Source organism: Peromyscus maniculatus, chromosome 7, assembly GCF_049852395.1.
Source record: "Peromyscus maniculatus bairdii isolate BWxNUB_F1_BW_parent chromosome 7, HU_Pman_BW_mat_3.1, whole genome shotgun sequence".
Lineage (NCBI taxonomy): Eukaryota > Metazoa > Chordata > Mammalia > Rodentia > Cricetidae > Peromyscus > Peromyscus maniculatus.
In genome coordinates, this window is record NC_134858.1 from 117448173 (window position 1) to 117468475 (window position 20303).

A 20303-nucleotide genomic window follows, 5' to 3' on the forward strand; every position below is an offset into this window, starting at 1 on the left:
GTAGGTGACAAGGACAGCCCATGTGCCCCACCTTCACCTGGGTTCTCTGAGTTCCCACAACAGCCCCAGCTACAGTCGGTCCTCTGTCTTGTGTCTGTTTGCTTGTTTGTCTGTTTGTGATGGGCTCTCACGTAGTCGAGACAGACTGGCCTCAACTCCTGAGCCCCCGCCACCGCCTCCCGGCCATGATTACAGGCCGGCACCATGTCTGGCCTTCTCTTGCATCTTAAACAGAAGCAGTGATGTGCTTCCTCCGGAGGAAGGCTAGCTGAGATGCTGAGGAGGCCTGGCCCAAGCACATGGGAAGTTCTTTGGGAATCCCCCAGGTCCGCAGGTCCCTCACACGTGGCTCCCCTCTGCAGCTGGACCCCAGGCTGTTCTACAGCCTCTCACGACTTCTTGACAATTGAGGCAGGAAGCCATTATTCCAGGAGCCTACTTTGCACCCTATATCAACCCTTCAAAGTTTAGCAAAAGTGCAGAAAATGCAATGAATATTTGATACAGCCTAGCGGTGTTCGATACTAACCGCTACTTTGCTTATGGCGCTTGGCTGCCTTGCAAATCGCCATCATTATCGCCTTTGGTTTTTATATGATTAGAGCCTTAGAGAGACGAGGAGCGGGGCCAAGGTCACCCACTCACTGTCCACCTCTACTTCCGTCCAGAGAAAGTCACACTCTGGAACCACTGAACACTCCGACCCACAGACCAACCCAGCCAAATCTGTCTATTTCTGGTCTTTTAGAATCCAGTTTCAAACCCATTATTTCATTCTGGGAATAGATTTATACAAGAGAACATTTGCATCCCCCTTCAGGTTTTATGACACACTATCGTATCAGTTAGAAAATCCCCACAACCACTTGAGGAGAAGCTGAGAGGCTTAATGAACACTCGGCATCCTTTGCTCTGACGCGATGTGGTGCGCAGGAGCAGGTGGCCCCAGGCTAATGCTGCAAAGCCACCCTTCTGTCAAGTCTCACCCACATTCCCTCCTTTAGCTTCCGTTCTACTGCAGCCCTGCTTTCACATCTGTATTCCAGGCAGCAGGAAGGAGAGATAAATGGGGTATGCTTTTAAATTGTACATACTCATGAATTTATTTTTTTAATTGTATTTCTTTATTTATTGGGGGATTCGTGCCACAATGTGTTTATGGAGGTCAGTTCTCTCTTTCCATCATGTGGGTCCTGGGGATCCGACTCAGGTTGTCAGGCTGCATGGCAAGGGCCTTTGCTGGCTGAGCCATCTTGCTGGCCCATTACTTGCACCTTATCTGGTGACCTCTATCTACACTTTATGGCTGGAGCTTAGCTGCAAGCTTTCATGGTCCGGGAAACCCAGTGCAGAACCTGGAGGCAGGAACCGAAGCAGAGACTATGGAGGAATGCTGCTTACGACTTGCTCCTCATGGCTTGTTCAGCCTGCTTCCTTATAGCACCTGAACCATCCGCCCAGGGATGGCACTTGCCCACAGTGGGCTGGACCCTCAAACATTGATCACTAGTTAAGAGAATGTTCCACAAATTTGCCTACAGCCCTAATGGAGACATTTTTCTCAATCGTGGTTCCATCTTCTCGGATAATGCTAGCCTGTGTAAAGTTGAAACAAACAAACAAACAAACCAAAAACAGGATAGGAATGAATACTGAGCCTGGTTCCCATCAGGCTGTGGCTTTGCTCATGTGTGTCAGGGTTTGCTCTTTGGAACATTTCACAGAGGCTAAGCTGGGAGTCACTTCCATCATCAGAAGCCTTGAGGGGTGCCTGCCTCTGCTTTAAAGACCTTCTCCCACAGCAACCTTCCAGCAAAGCCCGGGTGGGGCAGGAAGGGAGAAAGAACGCCTTTGGCTTGGCGGTACCCTGGTCTGTCTGTGCCCAAGGCCCCTGAGCCAGCCTTAATACCACTCATCTCAATTGGATGGTGTTGCTATCATAGAATACTTGAGACAGGGCAAGATGAAAAGAAGATAAACATTTCCTCGCCATTCTAGAGGCCAGAAGCCCAAGGCTGAATTGGGCACCTGCTGAGGCTTTTTTATAAGTCAGAGGGCAGAGAGAGGTGAGGGGCTGTGCACACCGATTAGAAACATTTATATTAAGATCATTGATCCTAGCCATGAAGGCAGATCTCACACAGTATAATCACCTCTCAAAAGTGCCGCATCTTGGGGCTGGAGAAAGAGCTCAGTCGGTAGAGTACTGAAAAGGTAAGAACGTGAGCTTGAGTCCACAGAACACACATGCAATCAGACATGGTGGTGTGAGCTGTGATCCCAACTGTAGGGAGGAGAGACACTCACCAGCCAGTCAGATTAGCCTACTTGGCTAATTCCAAGCCAGTGATGGACAGCCCCCATGGAATGACATCTGAGACAGAACCTTTGACGGTTGCCTGTGTGTGCGAATATCATTAATAAAAAAGTCTTGCCTTGCCGGGCGGTGGTGGCACACGCCTTTAATCCCAGCACTCGGGAGGCAGAGCCAGGCGGATCTCTGTGAGTTCAAGGCCAGCCTGGGCTACCAAGTGAGTCCTAGGAAAGGTGCAAAGCTACACAGAGAAACCCTGTCTCGAAAAACCAAAAAAAAAAAAAAAAAAAGTCTTGCCTTCAATGTCAACCTGTATTTAAAGACTACATACACATGCACGCACACATGGATGCAGACAAGCATGTCTCTCCGTCTCTCTCTCTCTCTCTCTCTCTCTCTCTCTCTCTCTCTCTCTCTCTCTCCCTCTCTCTCTCCCTCTCTCCCCCCCCCCCCTCACACATGTTCCATCTCTTTAACACTATTGCAATATTACTAAATGCCAACATGCATTTTGGAGGAGTCAGGCCCCCGAGCTATAGAACTACCTGTCTAGAGATCTCATTCACTCTACGGAGTCCCTGGACTCGTAAGCAGCTTGACAGTCTCCAGAGAGCCATTGGAATACAGTCCCTCTGCCCACCACAGCAGTAAGGAAATCAGACTACATTTGCATTTTCACAAGATCTTGGGATGCTCACACTGCAATGAAGCCTGAGATGCACTTGCCTGAGGGCTCTGGGACAAGCAGCACAAGGCTGATCACAGCTCCTGAGACGCCCTGCCCCTCCCTGACTGCAGTCAGGCATCTATCTCTGAGCTCAGTCTCAGTCTTCCACTGCAGTTTGCACTCCAAGCTCTTGGCTCCTCGAGTGCGATCTTGGAATGAAGCATCAGTATCAGCACTACCTTGAGAGATGTGGAGCCTAAGACCCCACTCTGAGGGACTGAACTGGAGACATGCTCATGCCCTGCACCCAGAGCTCTGGGAGCCCTGGATTAGGAGTGGCATGGCAGCTATTCCCAGGCGTCCATCCAATTACATAGAGATTGCTTCCCAGAGCCTCAGAACTCAAGTGAGGTGGAGATGAGCCCCCTTCATGGCAGGCTCATGGATTTGGGAGCTGTAAAAAGGCCAAGGCATTGGGCTGATGCTGTGGCTGTCTGTGCCAGGTCTTTGGGTTCTACACCTGCCACATCCCTGTTGCTAACTAGATACATGGAGACAGAGACAGGAGAGCCAGGCGAGCTTTGGGGATGGTGCTGAACCAACCCCCACCCTGCATCCTCTCTTCTCCCCAAGTGAGATAGGCACCCTGAGGTACACTAGGCGCTCTGAGGTGCACTAGGTGCCCTGAGGTGCACTGCACTGGGCTCTTCCACCAGCTCTGAACTTCAGGAGGAAACAGAGCCTGCTTTCTCTGCCCATCCTGGCAGGAAGGGAGACACTACAGAGAAGCTGTGCCCTCCCCGGGCTATCAGATACCAAGACAAGGTCTCCAAGGAATTGGAATGCTGAGCGAAGGAAAGAGCTACAGCCTGGTGCCAGCCAAGGAGAGGACTCCTTGTCATACAGGAACATCTGGAGCTGGGACAGTGATGGGTCATGGCGGGCGGGCTACAACTTGACCGGGGCTGCCTAGTGATGCCCTTCTCTTGCCTTCTAGTTACTTATGTATCTGTGTGTGTGTGTGTGTGTGTGTGTGTGTGTGTGTGTGTGTGTGTGTGTGTGTCTGTGTGTGTGTGTGCTTGTGTGTGTGTCTGTGTGTGTGTGCCTGTGTATGTGTGTGCCTGTGTGTGTATGTGTGTGTGTGTGCCTGTGTGTGTCTGTGTGTGTGTGTGCCTGTGTGTGTGTGCCTGTGTGTGTGTGTGCCTGTGTGTGTGTCTGTGTGTGTGTGTGCTTGTGTGTGTGTGCTTGTGTGTGTGTGTCTGTGTGTGTGTGCTTGTGTGTGTGTGCCTGTGTGTGTGTGCTTGTGTGTGTATGTGCGCGCGCGCACGTGTGTGTGCACTGTGTTCATGCAGTGCCCATGGAGGCCAGAAGTGGGTGTCAGGTCCCCTGGAACTGACACCATGTGGGTGCTGGGAACTAAGCCATGGTCCTCTGGAAGAGCAGACAGTGCTCTTAACTGTTGAGCTGTCTCTCCAGACCCATTCCTTCTGTTGAAAACTAAACTTCCTTCATATGAAGGACCCAAAGATGGAGTTGAGGGTCAGCAGACCTCTAATTGTTCACTTTCCCATTGTAGCCATGTTGAACAAATCACCTTTCTCTATGACTTGTGTGCTTAATGGGCCTGTTGAGGATGGTGACTGAGCCTGGTTTGGGTCACCAGGGCCCAGGCTCTGACACTAAAAGCCTGGTAGCAATTTTGCTGGCCTTCTTGCCATGGGAGATCCATTTGTTAAAAGGAACCCTTTAGAACCGTTTGGTGCTTGGGGCTAAATAAAGCTACGTTCTTGCTCCAAGTGAGTTCATAATGGAGTCTAATTTTAAAAAGAAGCCAATTAATAGCTTTGTAAATACAAAATCAAGGATCTCTGCCCAGCTCTCCCACCACCACTTCTTGACCAAAAGGCCCCAGAAGTTAGTCCTGCAAAAATGTCAAAATTTGCTCTAAAGAATGGCAGGACTTCTTGGAGGGAAATAACAGGAAATGAGTCACAGAGGACACCCCGAGGCTGCTCAGCCTCACAAAGGGGCCCCCTGTGCAGTAATGCCTGGCTGCTGGCCTCAGCCAACTGCAGGGAGGAAAGTGTCCCGCCTACAAGAGAGGACATTGCCATCTTCTCCAGGCGGGGCTGCTCCATGGGGCCCTGAGAGCTGCTGGCAGGTTTGCTGGCAGAGCCAACACAGCACCTCAGCGTGGAGGCCGGGCAGTCAGCATTTGGTGCCTCGATTATTCACTTTACGAGTTGCTGAGACAAAATACCTGATTTCTTAGGTGGAGAAAGGTTTGAAGGTCTGATCCATCATGGGGGGTGGAATCCGAGGCAGCCAGAGCACAGGGAGGCAGCGGGTCACATGGCACCCACTGATGGGTTCATCCCAAGATGCAGAGAGCTGCAGATGCTGAGTTCAGCTTGCATTCTCCTTTTTATTCAGATCCAGCAACCAGCCCAGGAAATGGTGCCCCACACAATTAAAGTAAGACATCCCAGCTCAGTTAACCCAATCCAGATGCTCCCTCACAGGGCTGGAGAGATGGCTGAGAGGTTAGGAGCGCTTACTGTTCTTGCAGAGGTCCTGGTTTCGGTTCCCAGTACGCACCTACGTGAGAGTTCAGAACCATTTATATCGTGAGCTGAGGGATCCAAGTCTTCTGACCCCCATGGGCTCCAGCATGCACATGATACACAGACATGCACACAGACATATAAAATTAAATCAATAGTTTTTAAGAGATCGCCCCTCCTCTGGATAAGCGAGACAGTTGTTTAGCTTGAACTGTTTAGGGGGCCCCCAGGCAGTGGGGTCAGGACCTGTCTCTAGTACATGAGCTGGCTTTTTGGAGCCTAGTGCCTATGGTGGGACACCTTACACAGCCTTGGTTCAGGGAGGAGGAGCTTCGACCTGCCTCAACTGACTCTGCTGACTCCCCATGGGAGACCTTGCCTTGGAGGAGGTGGGAATGGGGGGTAGGTTGGGGAGGAAGGCTGGGGGGTGGGAGGAGGGAGGACAGGGAATCTGTGGTTGATATGTAAAATGAATAGAAAAATCTCTTAATAAAAAAAATCTAAAAAAAAAAAAAGAAAGACAGAAAGAAAAGATAGCCCCTCCTAGACATAATACACATTGTCTCCTGGGTGATTCAAGAGCCTGTCAAGTTAGTAACCAACGTCACCCATCACAGTACCGTACCTGAAGGGAAAACTCTTGCAAGTACTAGTCAGTAGTACACAGTGTCACTGGTCTGGGGACAAGGTGTCACCTTCACGATGTTCTCTTGGGCTCCTGTGTTAGCCTCACTTGAAGTGTTAGGTGGTTCTGTTGCAGAGCAGAGAGACCCTGAAATGAAGGTTCCCTGACCCTTATGTATTAACTCAGGTCTGAATAGTGTGTGTGTGTGTGTGTGTGTGTGTGTGTGTGTGTGTGTGTGTGTGTGTTCATGTGTGGTTGTATATGAAGGCCAGATATCAACCCTGGTTGATCCTCAGGCATCATCTACCTTGATTTTCAGACAGTCCCTCTCATTGGCCTGGGGTCCTCCAAGTAGACTCAGCTGACTTATTAGTGACCCTTAGGGACCCACCTGTCTCTGCCTGCCCAGCAGTGAAATTACAAGTGCATGTGGCCACACCAGGTTGGTTTTTTGACTTTTTAACATGAGTTCTTGACATGCAATTCAGAGGACCTGCTCCTCATTCTTGCATGGCAAACACTAGGTCTGAGTACCTCCGTGGCCTGGCCTAAATTTTATTCTTCTCATTTCTTGTTCATCCCCTTCTTACTTCCTCCTCAGCCCTGATGAGGCTGGGACTCTTTCCAGACTTCCTAGGTACTTCAGGGACGGGTGACAGGAGACTCAGGTCAGAACACCAGCACCGCCATCTTGTCTCTAAGATAACGGTGATGGTTTGAGTCGTCAGGGTCCCTTACAGGCTCATGTGTTGAATGTCTGGTTCCCAGCTGGTGATGACATTTTCAGAGGTTCTGGAAACTTTGGGTTGTGAGCCTGGATGGTGTAAGTGGGTCACTAGGGGCTGGCCTTGAAGATGACACCCAGCCTCTGGTTCCTGCCTTCCTCCAGCACAGATTCCAGCAGCCGTGGCGTTCTTCTGCCCAGGTAAAATGGAGTCAAACAGCTGTGGTCTGAGTCATTTTGAAGTTGTGAGCCCAAATAGCTCCTTTCTCCTCTAAGTTGTCTGCATCCAGTATTTTGATCACATAAAGGCGCAGTGTGTTCCTTCCATGCAAGCTGCAGCCTTGAGCTGTATTAGCCAGCAGAATCCCCCTTGGACGGTTCGGGAAACAAAATTTGACTGTACAGGTACCCATGCAGCCTTGTTAGTCATCTATATCTGGGTAACAAGTCACCCCAGCACTCGGCAGTGCACAGCAATCACTAACAGCTTCTAAGAGAGAAGAATCTGAAAACATTTGGCTTTGCCCAGTGGCTATGGCTCAGCCTATCTCTCAAGACTGTAGTCAATCTGACTGCAGAGGTGACTATCATCCACATCATCTCAAGACCTTCCCGTGGTTGCAGGTCTTTCTAAAGTGACTCAAGGAATTGTAAGCAAGCTGTCATTACTTGCTGATCAGGATTTAGATGCTCTGTATTTAGACCCCTGGGGCTCTTTCTGTACAGCAAGTCACAGTCTGGAAGCCTGGGCCAGAAAGAAAGCCAGAGGGTATCCAAGACAGAAGCCACGTTCTTTCTGTGCATGTGTGTGTTCACGTATGTGTAGGCATGAGTGAGCAGGAGTACATATACAAGTGTATGCATGTGCCTGTAGAGGCTAACCAACAAAAGAGCAACTTTGAATGTTGTGCTTGCTCTCTCTCTCTCTCTCTCTCTCTCTCTCTCTCTCTCTCTCTCTCTCTCTCACACACACACACACACACACACACACACACACACACACATTTTGTTTGTTTGTTTGTTTTAAGACTGGCCTGGAACTGGTCAAGTAGCCCAGGCTAGCCAACCAGAGCTGGCCAGAGAGCCCCAGGGACCTTCCTGTCTCTGGCTCCCCAGCTCTGAAGTATCAGATGAACCAGCTGCTTCCTGGAGCCTGCCACAAGGAAGAGGCCTTGAGGAAGCTCCCTGACCACAGCTGTCTCCTGCTGAGTCCTCCTGTTGCCTGGCCCAACCGAAAACCAGGCAGCAGAGGGGATGAGTTGATACAGCCTGAGCGGGGCTCTGTCCTCAGACACAGATTACAGACAGGCAGAGGTGGGTCTGAGATGAGCTTGTGGTTGGAGGACTCTGGCCAGCACCTCTAAATGTTCTCTCCTTACACATCCACGTCCAGTAGAACTTGGGGTCCAACAACAAAAGTTTCACACCTGGCCACACCCTCATCAGCCTCCTGCCTCTCTTGCGATCAGCTTCAAGGACCCTCTCAAGAACTCTGGCAGCCTTTCTGTGACCAGTGCCCATGACTTACCAGGGGAGGGGCATTTTCAGTATTGCCTCTGGCCAGAACTGGTAGCTGAGAAATAACAAGGACCAAAGAGAGTTCAGTCTGAGGAGTGCTGTGTCAGAAATCTGCCACCCATCCGCTGGCCCTTGTATTGGGAAGCTGGCTCTTCTTTCTCCCTGACTCAGGAAAGTCGGCCATTTTAGATTTAAGATGGAACTTTCCAGATCACCGAATGTTACCTGTAGGCCAGCATGTTCCCACCCTTTCTTCATGTGTGTAGGTGCTGTGCATGTGTGTGCCTGTGATGTGGAGGTCCAAGATTGATGGCAGGAATCATCCTTGATGACTCTTCTACCTTATTCATTCAGGCAGGGTCTCTCAATTAAACCCAGAGCTTGCCAATACAGCTAGTCTGTGTGTCTAGCTTACTCTGATAATCCCACCCCCACCTTCTGAGGCTTTAATTACAGGTAGGTCATCACACTCACCTGACATTTATACAGGTTCTGGGGATCAAACTGTGCTCTTCATACCTGCTTGGTTATTTTGTTTCAGAGACTGGCATACTTTGTAGGGTCCCATACTTTGAGGAGGACTTTGCCATGTCCTCAGACAGAGCTAGTTCCATATCCACAATCATCATAGGATGAATGGAATTAGCTATAGGAGCTTCTAGAGACTGATTGCAGAGCTCTCCAGTGAAGAGAACTGGTAAAGGGGAGGGTGGGTTTTCAAACAGAAACCACCAATGGTTTAGATGGGAAGGCATTCTTGGGGCCTGCCTGAGCCAATCATCAGATGCCTGAGACCAGCTTGGCACCTCTGGACCTACCAAAGAGAGGTCTGTGCTTGGGGAACTGAAGTCAGATGTTATCCTGAAAAAGTGCCACATCTCCTTTGCACACTGGTTAGAGTACGCTTAGTCTCCAAATGCTCAGTCCTCCCAGAAGGTTTCCTTTTGGACCTGAGGTTGGTGGTGTTCCTGCCTACAGTCCCCCCTCACAGACCTATGACTTGGTGTGTCTAGAGTCCGAGCCCATAAGGATAACTAGATGAAGCCCACACCATCAAAGATGTCAGCCACAGTCAGTGTTTCCATTTTTACAAATGTCAAATCAGGCCCAGAGAGGGGACACTCTTGTTAAGGTTACTTAGCAAGTTGATGGGAAGGAAGAAATCTCCCTGCCCTGCCTTTGAAGAAAAGCACCGAGGCTTTCTGAGCATACTGGGTCGGGGAGAGATGCTAGCTGCAAGCGGTCAATGGCTCATCAGAGCATCCTGAAGTGTAATTGACTTTCAGGCATTAAACTTTTACCAGAATGAGCTCACATGGTCTTTGGGGAGAGGGAAAGAGCCTCTACCCCCTGGGGGCAGCGTCTTGGGTGCAGAAAGCCTACAGCAGCTATCGACAGAGGCTTCTCCTGGGAAGGATTGAGAGTAAGGTCCCTGGAGAGACCATAGGAAGGATGCAGAGTGCTCAGTGGCCAAGGGTCCCTCACTAACTCTGGGTGGAGCCAGGGACTGTGGAGCCAGCAGCTCTCAAGAGCATGGTGTGCTACCATGAGAGAAGACAGCACTATGAAGAGAAAAGATGGAGGCCTCCATCCTTGCCCCCAGCCCCACCCCTTCCCTGAACCCACACTCCAAAATCTGTTCCCACACCCAGAGCTTTAAGTCAGTACCCGTCTCTGGGTACCAGATTCTGGCACCTGTATGATGAGGAGTCAGACAAGGTGATGCCTGATTTCAAAGATTCCTAACGAGGGAGCTAGTCTAACTTACATCAATCCCCCCCAGCATGAAGAGATTCCTAACGAGGGAGCTAGTCTAACTTACATCAATCCCCCCAACATGAAGAGGGCCTCCACTCCCTCTTTCCACTCCCTTTCTTTGCATGTTTTCCAGGTAGTTGGAAGGTGAGGAGGCTTTAGCAGCCATCCCTGGAACAGCAGCCAACTTTCCCTTCAGATTTTAACAAAATGAGAGCTCCAGAGGACTGGGGAGAGGACCATTTAAGGCTGAATTTTTTAAATAGGCTCTTTAAGCTGGGTGTGGCACTGCCTGCCTGTAAGCTCAGTGCTGGAGCCGTGGAGACAGATGGATCCCACGGGCCTGCTAGCCAGCCAGTCTAGCCAAATGGTGAACTCCAGGTCCAGTAAAGAGAGCCTGCCTCAAAAAATAAGGTGGAGACCACTAGAGGAAGATATCACACAAACACACACACACACACACACACACACACACACACACACACACACACACACACGTGCATTCTCTCTCTCTCTCTCTCTCTCTCTCTCTCTCTCTCTCTCTCTCTCTCTCTCTCTCTCTCCCCCCCCCCCTTGAAGTTAGACTGTACATGTTTAAACAGTACAATCTGAAGCTGAATCCAGCTCTCCGGAGGCAGAGGCATGTGAATTCAGGCTATCCACAGCAAAACCCTGTCCAAAAACAAACAAAAAGGTGCAATTTGACAAATTTGATATTTGTCTCTTTACCAGTGACGCTGGCACCACAGTCAAGATGGTGATTAACCCCGTCTCTGGAAGTTTCCTCATAGAACTCTCTTCAACCTTGCCCCTCCCAGGCCATGGCCAGTTTGCTTTATATCGCTCTAGCTTAGTTTATATTTTCTAAGATGGTATGTGAGTGAAACCATCTTGTTTTAATCTCAGTTGCCTCCCTTGTCCCGATTTTCCTGAGGCCGCTTGTGTGATAGATCGCACCATTAGTCCATTGCTGTAGGTTTGTTGACTCGGCATACCACGCACATTTACCCTTCCTCTGTTGATGGACATTGTCTTCAAGTGTTGACTATTTTAATAAAGCTGTTACTGCCTGGAGTCCAAGTCTTCTTGGGCGTGTGTTTTCATTTCTGTTAGGAACTCTCCAGTGGAACAGCTTTAGGTTCGCCTTGGTCAGTGGACATTTAACTTCCCAAGAAATAAGGAAGCTGTTTCTGCTGCGGCTGAACCATTCACAGCCCTACCCCCAGCAATTAGGTCCAGTTTTATTTCTTCCTTCCCTCTTTCCCTCCCTTCTTCAATTCTCTTCCCTTTCCTCTTCCTTCCGTCTTCCCTTCCTCTTCCTTCCTTCCATCTTCCCTTCCCTCTTCCTACCTTCCTTCTGTCTTCACTTCCTCTTCCTTCCTTCCCTCCTTCCTTCCTTCCTTCTGTCTTCACTTCCTCTTCCTTCCTTCCCTCCTTCCTTCCTTCCTTCCTTCCTTCTGTCTTCACTTCCTCTTCCTTCTGTCTTCCCTTCCCTCTTCCTTCCATCTTCCCTTCCTTCCTTCTGTCTTCCCTTCCCTCTTCCTTCCTTCCTCTTCTTTCCTTCTGTCTTCCCTTCCTCTTCCTTCCATCTTCCCTTCCCCTTCCTTCCTTCCTTCCTTCCTTCCTTTCTTCCTTCCTTCTGTCTTCACTTCCTCTTCCTTCCTTCCTTCTGTCTTCACTTCCTCTTCCTTCCTTCCTTCCTTCCTTCTGTCTTCACTTCCTCTTCCTTCCTTCCTTCCTTCCTTCCTTCCTTCCTTCCTTCCTCCCTTCCTTCTGTCTTCACTTCCTCTTCCTTCCTTCCTTCCTTCCTTCCTTCCTTCCTTCCTTCCTTCCTTCCTTCCTTCCTTCTGTCTTCACTTCCTCTTCCTTCTGTCTTCCCTTCCCTCTTCCTTCCTTCCATCTTCCTTTCCTTCCTTCTGTCTCCCCCTTCCCTCTTTCTTCCTTCCTTCCTTCCTTCCTTCCTTCCTTCCTTCCTTCCTTCCGTCTTTCCTTCCTTCCGTCTTCCTCTTCCTTCCTTCTGTCTTCCTTTCCTCTTCCTTCCATCTTCTCTTCCCATTTAGACGAAGTCCAGTTTATCGATTTTTTCCCTCCTGAAATTAGTGCTTCATGTGTTGTATTTTTCAAACTTTTGCCAACTCAGGATCACTAAGCCTTTCTGGTTTGCTTGTTTGTTGGCAGATGTTTGTCTAGCTGTGCTCATAATGCTGCCTACGTCCACCTCAAGGTAATGCCTGTGTATGATATAAGCAGGATCTCACTATGTAGCACAGGTTGGCCTTGAACTTGCAATCTTCTGCTTCCTCATTCCAAGGGACAGAATTACAGGAGTGTACCACCAAACCTAGCACTGTAGGGTACAGGTATATCCAACTATTCTTCAGCCATTTATTTTTTTAACCTATTTATTTTTAAAAATTTATTTTAATTTTTTTATGTGTGTGTGTGTGAGTATGTGTGTGGGGGGGTGGTAAATGCACATGCGTTCAGGGCATGAGGCCAGAAGAGGGCATTATATCCTCTGGAGCCGGAGTTGCAGGTACTTGTGAGCTGCCTGGCCCACCTGGGTGCTGAGAACCACACTGGGTCCTCTCCAAGAGCAGCGTGCACTCTTAGCTGCTGAGCTGTCTCTCCAGCTCGAGTTCTCTACTTTAAACTATTCTGTTATGGTGGTAAAAAAACAAAACAAAACAAAAAAAAACCTACCTGGAAGTCTGGTGAGGGTTTATGAGTAAACAGAGTATGAGTGACTTGGCTCCATAGTGATTGTAAAATACAAGAGCTTAGCTTATGGGAAGAGAAGGGACTTGATCTTGTGCCAGCACAGTGGCTTGTCCAGGGTGACTGGAGTTGGAGTGCTGATGGGGGGTGGGGGACACTAAAAAAGATGCCCCCTTGTGATCCCACTGTCTGAACGACAGACTTGAGTTTATAGCAGTAAAATTCTATTGCCCGAGGCTGTAGCGGTCACTCAGTGGGTAGCGCTCTTGCCTCATGGACGCAAAGCCCTGTGTTCAATCCCTGGCATTGCATGAACTGGGTGTGGTGGTGCACATCTGTGATGCCAGCACTTGGGAGGTGGAAGCAGGAGGAACAGAAGCTCAAGACCATCCTTGGGCTCTAAGTTCTAGCCCAGCCTGGACTACAAGAGACCCTGGATGTATTACTCTGGGAGAGGGAACAGGGCTTCTCCCCAGTGTACTAAGAGGAAGACGCTGCACACACACACACACACACACACACACACACACACACACACACACACACCATCAGCTTTACCCGCTTCTTTTCTTTCTGTCTTGTAAAGATTGACAGCTTGGATCCAGAGCCAGATGTTTGAGCTTGAATCCTGACATGGCTATGCAGCCTTGAATAAGTCTCTTATTGACTTTACAGGCCTCAGTCTCCTCATCTAGATGAGGTAGGCTAAAAACAATTTCTCTCTAATGGATCTTCGGAGAAAACCGGTGAGGTGTCGGGGTGGCGTGACGACCCGGCCCAGAACACGCTCTCAGTAAATGTTAGCTCTTTTCTCACAGCTGCTTTGACTGCTCCTTGTGTGTGAGGGACAGGATTGCCCACTGAATGACCCCAGAGGTTCTATCCTGGTTGCCAGGCAACAGGCTACCTGAGCTCTGTCTCCTCCTTCTCCATCAACAGGGGGAGTGTATGGGACTTGAACTTTTCCTAAGGCTTGGGGTGCTTGAGGCCGACATCCTATGACTGTTCCTGGAATAGCCGGCTCCTGAGCCTGGCTGTTCGTAAGACATTGCCCCACAAAGCACACAGACGTAAGGGCATCGCTCTTGGTGCTTGGTGGGGGCACTGAGAACATGGGGTTCTGATGCTCGTCTTGTGAGCTCACACAACCAGGTGTGGCATTGACTTTCAGCAGCCAGCCTACACCCTGAGCTGGATTCACCCCACCTCACCAGTTCAACTCCCCTGCCTCCTGCGTCCAGCCATGCTCTCTGCCATGATGTCAGCTGCTCCTGGGGTTTCAGACACCACCCTGGGCAGAGAACTCCTGTCCACACCTGACCCTATATTGCCATGCCTGGCTAGAGACAGACGCACCTTTGACCCCGCGTCTTGAACCAAACTGAATCAGTTTGGGGCTTCTTCCTCTCTAACCATGAAACAAGAGACTGGAACAAAACCTGGATCTCCCTGTCCTCATTGCCTTGGTAACTTGTTTGTTTATTTTTCCCCCTTAGATGGTATTTATGTATGTGTTTATTTATTTAGCGTGTGCAGTGTATGTACATGTTGTGGGAGGGGGTGCATGCCTATGAAGAGGCCAGAGGAGGGTGTCAAGGAACAAGTGTCCTGCTTGTTTAGGGCCCCTCCCTAAGCCTGGAGCTAGGCCTGTGGCCAGCAAGCCCTGGCGACTCTCCTGCTTCTGCCCCAGTGCTGGGGTTACAGGCAGCCGGGCCATCCCCAGCTGTGCACGGGCGCTGGGGATTCGAACTCAGCTCCTCACGCTTCTGCAGCAAGCGCTCTTCAGCGCAGCATCTCTCCAGCCCCACCTCGGGAGCTTCCTCTGCCATCTATCTTGCTACCAGCCCCCAACTCCAGGGGCCTCCCAAACTCTTCTTTTAAGAAGCTGGTCCCAGCATCACGGCCACACTACCTTGCCCCTGTCCCCTCCCCGGCTTAACATTTCTTCCCCACCAGGATGGCTGGTCTCTGTTGTTTTCTTCTCTCTGCCCACCCTGTCCAGGCATTTTCTCTGCACTGCTCCAACGCCTTCAATGCCACCTCATTACCAACAGGGCTGTAGCTTACTCTGGTACTTGAGGCTCTCCACGAAATAGTCCGTGTGTGTGTGTGTGTGTGTGTGTGTGTGTGTGTGTGTGTGTGTACAAATGGATGTGTGGTGCACATGTGTACATGGATGTAGAGGTCAGATGTCAACTCGGGTCCACCTTGCATTTTAAGACAGTCTCTCACCTGCCTGGAACTGGCCAAGGGGTCCTGTACCAGCTTCCCCAGCTCTGGGATTGCCAGCCTGACATGCACCTGGCCTCTTCTGTGGGTTCTCACGTTTGCAGCATGAGCGCTTTGCTGACAGATATCCCCCCAACGCTGGAGGGCCCACTGCCTGTGTTCTAGAGGGCCCGCTGCCTGTGTTCCACTCACTACACTCCGTGTGCAGTCCCTGGGTGAGTCAAACTGCCTTATCTGTCCTAGCCTCCATGGTGCTGCTGGGGCTGTCTCCTGCACCGCAAACACTCTGCCAAACCACCTCAACTTGTCAAAATCCTGCCCATCCATCAAGCTCACCCAGCTGTCACTCTCCCCTGAAGTCCTCCTCCATCCACATCCCGAGAGCAGAGCTGTGCCCGGTTTCTGGCATTTGTTATATTACTGCTTTATCGTCATGTGAGCACGTGTGTGATTCTCTTCCTAATGGATGCTCTAGAGGTCAAGGGCTACTGGTTAGCAGCTGTTACACAAGGGGTGCCAGGCTTGTCCTCAGGACATGACTGTTGACAGAGGACATTCAGTGTGTCCCCACCCCAGGAGAAAGAGCCCCAGCATCATTTCAGCTTACAAGGCAGCATCTGATTTCCCAGCACTGGGGTTACAAGCACATAGCACCACCCCTGGCTTTTCCACGAGGATTCTGGGGCTTGAACTCACATCCTCACTCGTGCAACCTGAACCCTTACTGACTGAGGTGTCTCCCCAAGCAGGCAGTCCCCTCCTAAGGACCCCCTGGTGCTTGCCCAGGGAGAGCCTTCTCTGGGAAGGATGAGCTTCCAGTTTTCTCCAAGGCTTGAGGAATTCTCCATCCTGCCTTGGGTATCCTCCCTCGGCCTTCAGGCTGTGGTAGCATCAGGCTCTCCAGGATCACCGTGGGGCGCTTAGGAAGAACCAGTTGGGTGTTTGCTGCCATCTAGTGAAGGAAGTGTAGTCCAGCCTCTGGCTGGAACTGGTTTTGCCTGCAGAGGCAGCCCCAGGAACCCATTCTTGCCTTGGACCCATGTGGGGGAGGATAGACGTATGTAAGGGGGACTGGAGCTTCTGCACGGAGAAGATCATATTTGGGACCCTGAATGGTGCTCTGTAGGGACAGCAGCCCGCCCTGGTCGATCCTCCCACCTTCAGCAAAGAGGCATTTCCCAAGAAAGCAAGCCAGCCCTTGAGAAAACTTGGTGTGTGTAGGGGAGGACAGTGGGGGGGGGGGGGGGCGTCTAGCGCTGAGAGGCCAAATGCACATGAGCTCTCATCCCTAACCAGGAAGCTGTCTCCAGCTGACACACTTGCAAAGGACAGGCCCTATGCCCGCAGTAGATGCCCAACACAAAAAACTCAATGGATTTTTTTGTAATTTTTTTTGTATTATATTGCTCTATTTGGGCATTTTTTAAATCTTATTTGTCTTTTGCTTATATGTCATGGTTTCCAATTTTGTGTTTTCATGAGTTCTGTATGTGTACATGTGCATGCAAGTGTGTGCATGTGTCTGTGTCTCTGTGTGTTTCATTTTCATTTCTTGTGTGCTTTTTCTTTTTTTTATTCTGTTCTCTTTTTTGCCTGTTTGTTTTCTAAAGGGAGAAAGAGAAAGGAGGTGTGGAATTGGATGGGTGAGAAGGTGGTGAGAATCTGGGAGAAGATGAGGAAGAGGGAACTGTGATCAGAATATATTATATGAAGAGAGAAACCTTGGTAGGGATCTGTAAGGTCCCACTCTAGAGACATTGTCTAGGCTGCTCCATCAGCTACCACCTGGACCCTAAGGAGAACTTGACCATGGCTTTAGAACTGGTGATTTCCTCATGGTCTTTACAGTTCTGCTGGAAGCCTCATGGGAAGGCTCATCTCAAAAGATTCCTGGTCCTGCAAGAGCCTCCTTCTTCTTCCTACCAGGGTACCAAGGGTTGATGTGCTCTCTGTCACTGTGATAAACACCATGACCAAAGACAACTTGGGGGAGTGCGGGTTTGTTTATTTCAGCTTCTGTCTCCAGGTAACAGTCCATGATTGAAGGAAGTCAAGGCAGGAACTGAAGCAGAGATCATGGAAGAATGCTGCTCACTGGCCTCGCCTCTGGCTCATGTTTGACTGTCCTTTTATACCCCCCAGGCCCACCTGCCTAGGGATGGTGCTTTCCACAGTGGGTTGGGCCCTCCCACATCAATCATCATCAAGACAGTTCCTCACAGACCTGGCCAAAGAGCAATCCGATTGAGGCAATTCTTCAAAGTTCCCTCTTCCCAAGTAACTCTAGGCTGTGTCAAGCCAACTATAAAAACTAGCTAGCACACCCTGTCTCTCTCCGGTGCTGGGGTTCTAGGGGTTCACCAACCCTACGTGACTGACAGTTCCAGGAGTGCTGGGGATCAAGCTCAGGTCCTCACGGCTGCCCAGCAACCAAGTTCCCAACTCAGCCATCCCTGGTCCCTTGCTCTAACTCTGCAGGTACTGTAACAGAGTCAACCAGACTTCCTTGTTGGTTCTAGGAAATGGTGGGCTGGAGCCAGTTCGAGCTAGCTCTTGAGCATTTAATACATGCATTTCTTCCCAGCTCCTCATCCAGTAACTTCCGTGTTTGTGCCTCGGAACCAGTCATGGTGGGGACATTCACATCACAGAAACCTGTGACTGCTGAGACACAGGCCTCTTCCTGGAGAAGAGTCCACTGCTAATACCTTCCTGACAGATGGCTGGCTCCAGGCCATATTAAACCACAGCTTACACAACCACCCACCAAGAGGGACATTTCAGCCCACTGTCCCAAAGAACCGCAAACTGGATGTTTCGTTTATCTGTTTATTTGTTAGACACCTATACAGAGATCAGAGCTTCTGAAGATGGTGCTAACTGACAAGTCAGGATCATGCTTCTGGTTTGAGCTATACACCCAAAATACTTAGAGCTGGTAGAGACAAATGCAACAAGCTATTTGCTTATTGCAGGTTTTGACTTTTCATTTAACATGCAAAAGAGACATGAAAAATTAAATAGACACCTTGGGAAATGTACCAAGAACACAACCTAAGATTTTCATGTGATGTTTTCCTTCTCATTCTTTTATATTTACATAATTTGAACTGTATTTCAAGCCTACCATTACCGTGGACGTCTTTTGTGCCCTTTCCATGTCTTTCTTCATTAAACCAGCCCCAGTGATTCCTGGGTAGCTTTATCTTAAATCCCTTCGAGCATCATTTTTAAATGAACACTAATATATATGTATCACCTCTTTTAGCACAGAAAACAAATGAATGGCTCGTTCGGGGAGTCCACTGCTTGTTTGTAGGCTGAGCTACGGCTCCCCAGAGCTCAGAGGCTGGAGGCTAAGCTGTGAGGCTGTGAGGTAGGGGTGAAGGTGAGAGCTCAGTCATAGTGAACCTTGACCTTGGCCATATCCAAGCTAGACAAGTCTCCATTGCAAAATGTTTGGTGTGATGAGCTTGACCTGTCTCGTAGCTTCAACTTGATCACCTTCTCCATGTGTTTTCGGAAGGCCCTTTGGATGACAGCGGCACACAGCTCCTCCTCCTTTCTCTTGGTGGTGGTGACAATGGGCTCGTACAACTTTCTGAAAGGATTGGCCTCCATGAACTTCTCCTCCATCATTGTCTTCATGGTATCTAAGCCACTAGAGTTCCCGAGGACCCTGGTGGTGAAGGCAAAGAGAACATCCATGCAGTGGAGGCGATCACCGGTCACCATGGGCAGGTCCATCACTAGAAACTGAAACTTGTTAGGCTTGGCCACACGCAACGGCTCAGGCAGAGCATCGGCAAAGTCGGAGAGGGCCGAGTACTGGATGAACTGTGTCGCTTCAGGGTCAAACTTCTCCCAGATCTCATAGAAGATTTCAAAGTCATCTTCACCCAGAGGGTCCTCGCTTTCTTCTGTGGCCGTATTGAAGTTCTCCAGGATCACGGCAATGTACATGTTGACCACGATGAGAAAGGAGATGATGATGTAACTGACGAAGTAGATTATGGCTATCAGTGGCTTCTGACAGCTGTCTCGGGAGGAGGAGTTGGAGGCTTTGTAATCCAGCATGGGGCTAAGGAGAGCATCCCAGCCAGCTGAAGTGGTTATCTGGAAGAGACAGAGCATGCTGCCTGAAAACGTTTTAAAGTTGAAGATGTCATCGATTCCAGAGCCGTTCTCCACTCTGGAAAAACAGTTCATCCCAAAGATGGCATAAATGAACATGACGAGGAAGAGCAACAGACCAATGTTGAAGAGAGAGGGGAGAGACATCATCAAGGCAAAGAGGAGCGTCCTGATGCCTCGGGCCGCACGAACCAGTCTGAGGACTCGGCCAATCCTCGCCAAGCGAACGATTCTGAAGAGCGTGGGTGGGAAAGGAATGTTACTGTGCTCCAGGCCAGAAACCAAGGTACCTAGAGAGGGAGGACCAGTGAATTCCCAGCATGCACTCCAGTTTTGAACCCAGCCAGTCTTCCATCTCAGAATCCCACTGGGGACAACATGTTATCCACACTTGGTCATTTATATATAAAACTAAGAAATGTCCACCTGTATTTCAATTTGAAAAATAGTCTCTAAGGGCCATACAGTTATAGATGGGACTTTCGATGGGGTCTGGGAGGCAATTTATAAAGGGTTATTACCTATGTTGCATTTTCTTTTTAGCTACCCATGGGGCAACACCTACCATGATTTCCCCTATTTACTTAATGCAGATGGAAAACAGGCCATTTTTTTTCTCACATTGAGTGTTTCAGAGTGCATGGAGAAATTTCTGCTGAAGTTTGGCTTAAGCCTTGATTGAGCTACAGAGAGAAATTGTGGAGTCTGAGAGAGCCAGGTTTATCTGAAGGGACAGGTGTTTATCATCTAGGGTTCCAATACAGCCCTCTGCAGGTGAAGACAGACTAGCTGCTGTGGGGGTGGGGAGCTGGAGGGAGGTGGCGGCCCTGAGATGCTCCTCTTTAGTCCACAGCTGCCCACTAGGCTCTCATGTTTGACATTCTGCTCACTCCAAGGACACCACTGAGGTGTCCAGACTCATAAAGCTTACACATGCAGTTGAGAGACATTTTCTCTGTTGTGGACACCCCAGAAACAGAGTCCCAAACAGAGCTTTGCACAAACTGATGAATATTTGGGCCTAAAATGTCACACTGTTCTTGCCTTGCCTGCTT

At 49.7% G+C, this 20303-nt stretch overlaps 1 protein-coding gene across 1 annotated transcript in view; it reads right to left on the reverse strand.

Annotated features, from left to right (window-relative positions):
* Positions 1–17932: 17932 nt before the first annotated feature.
* Positions 17933–20303, reverse strand: part of Scn11a (sodium voltage-gated channel alpha subunit 11) — a 55875-nt gene continuing 53504 nt past the window's right edge. Inside the window, exon 19 of the mRNA XM_006986746.3 lies at positions 17933–19538. Within this exon, the coding sequence (XP_006986808.3) occupies positions 18511–19538 (1028 nt within the window). The 3' untranslated portion in view covers positions 17933–18510. The remainder of the gene's footprint in view (positions 19539–20303) is intronic.